General features: G+C 31.1%; 1 protein-coding gene across 1 annotated transcript; it reads right to left on the reverse strand.

Moving 5' to 3' along the window:
- Positions 1 to 459: 459 nt before the first annotated feature.
- LOC139893286 (serine/threonine receptor-like kinase NFP) lies at positions 460 to 4,437 on the reverse strand. The gene is made up of 2 exons (XM_071876441.1): positions 3,334 to 4,437; positions 460 to 1,406 (listed from the first exon to the last, which is right to left on the reverse strand). Exons 1-2 carry the CDS (start codon positions 4,414 to 4,416, stop codon positions 672 to 674), a joined length of 1,818 nt encoding a protein of 605 aa, XP_071732542.1. The 5' UTR covers positions 4,417 to 4,437; the 3' UTR covers positions 460 to 671.
- Positions 4,438 to 4,910: the final 473 nt, after the last annotated feature.

Here is a 4,910-nt window from a genome sequence, read left to right on the forward strand (position 1 = left end):
GACCTCATGTCCCAAAAGCCAATTACAATTGTACACCTTTTAAAACTTTTGATTCTTTTTGTTTTACACCACCTATAAATTAATCATTTAACTTTTCACCCTTTTACTTTTAAGTAAGCAGTTGATTGTTGATGTAAATATATTTGGTATACGTATGGTAATCACTCCCTATAAACATCTTCCTAACACGTCTCTCGTAGTTTAGTATATTCTTTTTTAAAATGTAGAAGGAAGATATAATATTCAACTTTTGTTACCATTTGGATCATTATTAAAATTTGAAAGTGACACCTAAATTTTTTTAATTTTAATTTGAGTTTGCTTTTTTCATTAATGTTAAAATTGACTATAGATATATAAATTTTTTTTTGTTTTTTTTTTTTTTTTTGGCAAAAAACTGAATTAAATATATAAATTTATGTTATTTTAAGGAATTCAACGATAATAAATTTTCAGGCATATGACATGACTTTATTATTTCGTCTTTTGGTCATAAGTAAGCTTTAGATTCTAATTTCTAACGCAACTACTACCAATGACTGACATTTCAATGAAAAAAACATTTCGAAATGTCATACGACTTCACTAACATTGTAAGAGAATATACAACATTTCAAATATGATAATAAAAACGTATGAGGATAAATCAAGTTTGCAGTACTAAAAAACTCCTATCTTGCCAGAACTTGGTGCGGCGAGAAACCATCCTCCGATAGATCAGTAAACAAATCATCACTTTTACAGAGTGCATAAACAATATCCACCATACTAGGTCTTCGCGTAGGATCCTTATGCAAACAAGCAATCGAGATTGACATAACGTTCATAACATTATCAATCGAACACGATTCTTTAACAAGAGAATCATCAATAAACCCTTTTAGCTTATGTCTATATTTCTCTTCATTCCCATTGAAATTATCACACACTTGTACCCACAAAACCTTCCCATCTTTATCAATAGCTTCCTTGCCAGAAATAAGCTCAAGTAAAACAACTCCAAACGCAAAAACATCCATTTTCGTCGTTACAACGCCATCGTGCAAGTATTCGGGGGCGATGTAACCTGGAGAACCCACAATATGCATTGTTATAGCATTGCATCCTGATTTAGCTAGCCCGAAATTAGCAATTTTGGCTCTCATGTGTGAATCCAAGAGAATGTTGCTACTTGTAATATCTTTGTGCACGACTCGTGGTCTAGTATGTTCGTGGATGTATTGAAGACCGTTAGCTATATCAACGGCGATTCTTAATCGGCTTCTCCAACTTAACCGATCTAACTTGTTATCATGTAGTCTTGTATACAGAGATCCATTTTCGAGATACTCGTAAACCAAATAACAGTTTCCTTCATATGAATCAATACAAAATCCTTCCAACATTACTAAGTTACCATGGTTGACCTTCAAAGGAGGAAAAGTTAAGTTAAAGGAGGAAAAGTTAAGTTAACATAGCTTAGTTTAAATAGTAATACTCTGTAATAAACATATAAACATAAGCTAATAATAAAACAAAAATGATGAAACATAACTCTTAGATGATTCAAATCACATGATTCTGAATGAAATTAACTTGTTTGATAATCACTTAATTAAACGATCGGATACTTGAGAGTTCGAGTCATGCTATGAATTTCAACAACTTGTACATATTTTGTCGTTTAATTCGTGATAACAGTGTGTGCAAGTTTACCTTTTAAAAAATGTGTTACAACTAGACTTTATAGTAGTTTTTTGCTAGCTTTAGGTATCTATAACATCGTGTAATAGAACATTTAGGTTTCAATAGCAATATAAAGAGTATGTTACACGTGATATTATATATTTAAAATGTATCTTAATTAATTGCACTTCCATAACATTAATTTAAAAATATTGCCTAAAGATGTAAATAAATTCAGATGAATTGGATAAGCTATTCATTGTTCAATAGATAATACTACATATATTTTTATAACCAATAATGCAAATCTAAAACTTGTTTCTTCATATGATACATAAACCATGATTTAAATAATTGTTTAATGATTTGTTCTATTAAGAATGGCAAGAATATGCCAATATGTATAATGGTGTGGGAGTGACAACACATTAATATATAAACTTTTATTTATAAATTTATCTAAATATCGAAATAAAAGAGACTTTTTTAATATATATATATATATATATATATATATATATATATATATATATATATATATATATATATATATATATATATATAGTAGAGAGATCAAATGATAACTTTTTTGGTGTGAGAACCGTGAGAACTTAAAAATACACTGAAATTCGAACAAAAAAAGGGAACTTCGAGCAAAAAAAAGTGGCGGGCGAGCAAAAAAAGGGGAATTCGAGCAAAAAGGGGAAGGACGAACAAAATAAAGGTGGCCGAACAAAAAAACTGGTAGTCGAACAAAAATTGTGATAGTTGAACAAATTTTGTTCTACATTTTTGGTAGTCGAACAAAAAAATGTAGAACACATTGATAGTCGAACAAAAATATTGATATTCGAACAAAAATGTGTTCTACATTTTTGTATTCGAACAAAAAAAAAATTTGTTCGCCCGTGTTGTGTTTTTTCTCGACTACCGTGTTTTTTGTTCGTCCCTGTGCTTTTTTGTTCGTCCGTGTCTCTTTTTTGTTCGAATTTCAGTATATTTTTGAGATCCTAGAGTTCTCACACTAAAAAAGTTCTCACTGGATCCTCTCCTTATATATATATATATATATATATATATATATATATATATATTATTTTATCAAAACAAAACTAATAACATTTGGTGAATAAGACACACAAATTACCTAATCATTTTTCCTTAATACTCTAGTCCATTATCTACTTGTCCTGCTTGCAAAAAATAAAAAAATAAAAAAAAGGTTTTTGTTGGGTTTTACTATATTTTAAGCTTTGTCCCCACAGAATACTCTTATTTAACATAAACACAGCTAGTAGTTGTTCTAATAAATAATTAGTTTACAACATTCAATGTTCTTGTGTTTTCTAATAATCATCAATAGTTACATAATCATCTTAAATTGGAAGCATTTTTTGACTCAGAGAACCTAATAATTGTTTGCAAGTATTTTTTTTTTCAAACTACTAAATTATAGGTATTTTTTAGGCAAACTCACATACACCGTTGTTACGAATTGATCTACGAGACATATACAAATTGTCCATAACGCAATCTTAGGGTCTCCTTGATACCGCTGAGCCAATGAGCCTTTGGTTAAATTGAAGGCATTTTGATCTTACTATATTCGTGAAATTAAAATAAAATAAAAAATGTTACTTTTTATGAAAGATGAATCAAGTGGTGTACCTTTTGCAAGATCTTGAGTTCTTCACAAGCATTCCATTTCATTTTCTTGATAGCATACTGTTTTCCATCAATACAACCCTTAAAAACAGAACCTTGGATTACACATCTTTCATCAAACCCATCTGTTGCTTCATTCAACTCTTCAATTCTATACACTTTATACTTATCCAAACAATCTGAAACATCAGCCAAAATATCACTAACTTCAAATTTCTTGCTTTCTACATCATTAAACCTTTTCTGTCCTACCCTCTTCTTCCATAAAGTCTCTCTATGGGCCCAATAACTACCCATAGCAATCAATAAAATTCCACAAACTCCAAGTCCAATTCCCAATCCTATAACTTCACTTTTTCTGTCTCTGTTTTGACCAACCGAAACGCGTGTTGGAGAAGGCTGTGAAAGCTCGGGAAGCCGAGAAACAGGCACAAACACGGTGTCATAAGGGCTAACTGCATCACCATTTACTTCAACTATTGACTTTGTGGTTGATCCAAATCTTGAAGCAATGGAAGATATGGTGTCAAATGGTTGAAAAACATAAGAAATAAGATAATTCACTTGATTCTGGAGTTGGGTTTTTGTTGGGCACTTACAAAAGATTGGAAAGATTACATCTTGACCTATTGTGAGGTTTATAGGGATAAGGGTAGGATTGACAATTTCCACAGACTGATAAGTTGTGAGATTCTGATAGAAGTTTGTGGATACAAGAAAAAAAGTGTCACCTTGTTGTATGGTGTAGTGAACTTCAGCATAAGAGAGGTTTGTAGTTTTGTTAATTGTGTTGCATGAACATGTGAGTGGAATAAAGAGGGATTGATTAGGGACAAGAGGTGAAGTTAGAGAGGTTAAGTTGCTCGGTTTGGCGATCATCGGACGACTCACAGCGAATAGATCACTTATCGATGCTAAATCGAGATTTGGACTCATGGCTCTAAAGAAGGCATAGGTTTGGCAAGAGGGTGTGGTTTGGTTAAGGTTGCAAGCATAGCCAGTTGTGTTTGGAGGTAGGAATTGGGGTGATGAAATTTGGAAAAAGATTTGAAGGTGCAAGAGGAAGAAAAATAGAAGTATTTTCATTGTTTTTTGGTATTGGAATTTGGGATTTGATGAAGGGGGGTATATCAACTTGGCTATCAAATGAAGTCATGTGCAACTCTATTCAAAGCTAGTTGGTCCCACATAGAAAAGTCTTAGGCCAACCATAGAGGCCACAAAAAATGGAGCAAAAATTATGATAATAATCCAAGGTTATTCATAAACAGTCATATTTTCAATATTAAGTCATCATTGAGTCATCATATAGTGATATATTTATACTTGTTATAATTCAGTAGGCTTATAACTACCTTTAATGGTTATAAGAACAAAGAGAGAAAAAGAGAGAAGAAGGAGAGAAGAAATATTGATATTGATATTTCAAGAAAAATGGTGCACCTTAAATGGTTACCATACATGTATATTTATAGTATAAAATATTACTATGTAAGAAATATAATAATAATAAAATTAACATCCAATCTAGATATTTTATAACACAATCTAGATATTTTATAACACTCCCCCTTGGATGA

The sequence above is a fragment of the Rutidosis leptorrhynchoides genome, chromosome 2 (genome assembly GCF_046630445.1).
Source record: "Rutidosis leptorrhynchoides isolate AG116_Rl617_1_P2 chromosome 2, CSIRO_AGI_Rlap_v1, whole genome shotgun sequence".
Lineage (NCBI taxonomy): Eukaryota > Viridiplantae > Streptophyta > Magnoliopsida > Asterales > Asteraceae > Rutidosis > Rutidosis leptorrhynchoides.

Excerpts from the sequence above, each read along its gene's own strand:
- LOC139893286 (XM_071876441.1), bottom strand. The coding sequence starts at position 4,416 with ATGAAAATACTTCTATTTTTCTTCCTCTTGCACCTTCAAATCTTTTTC. Across the intron at positions 1,407-3,333 it reads AACTCAAGATCTTGCAAAAG|GTCAACCATGGTAACTTAGT; the intron begins GTACACCACTTG and ends CCTCCTTTGAAG.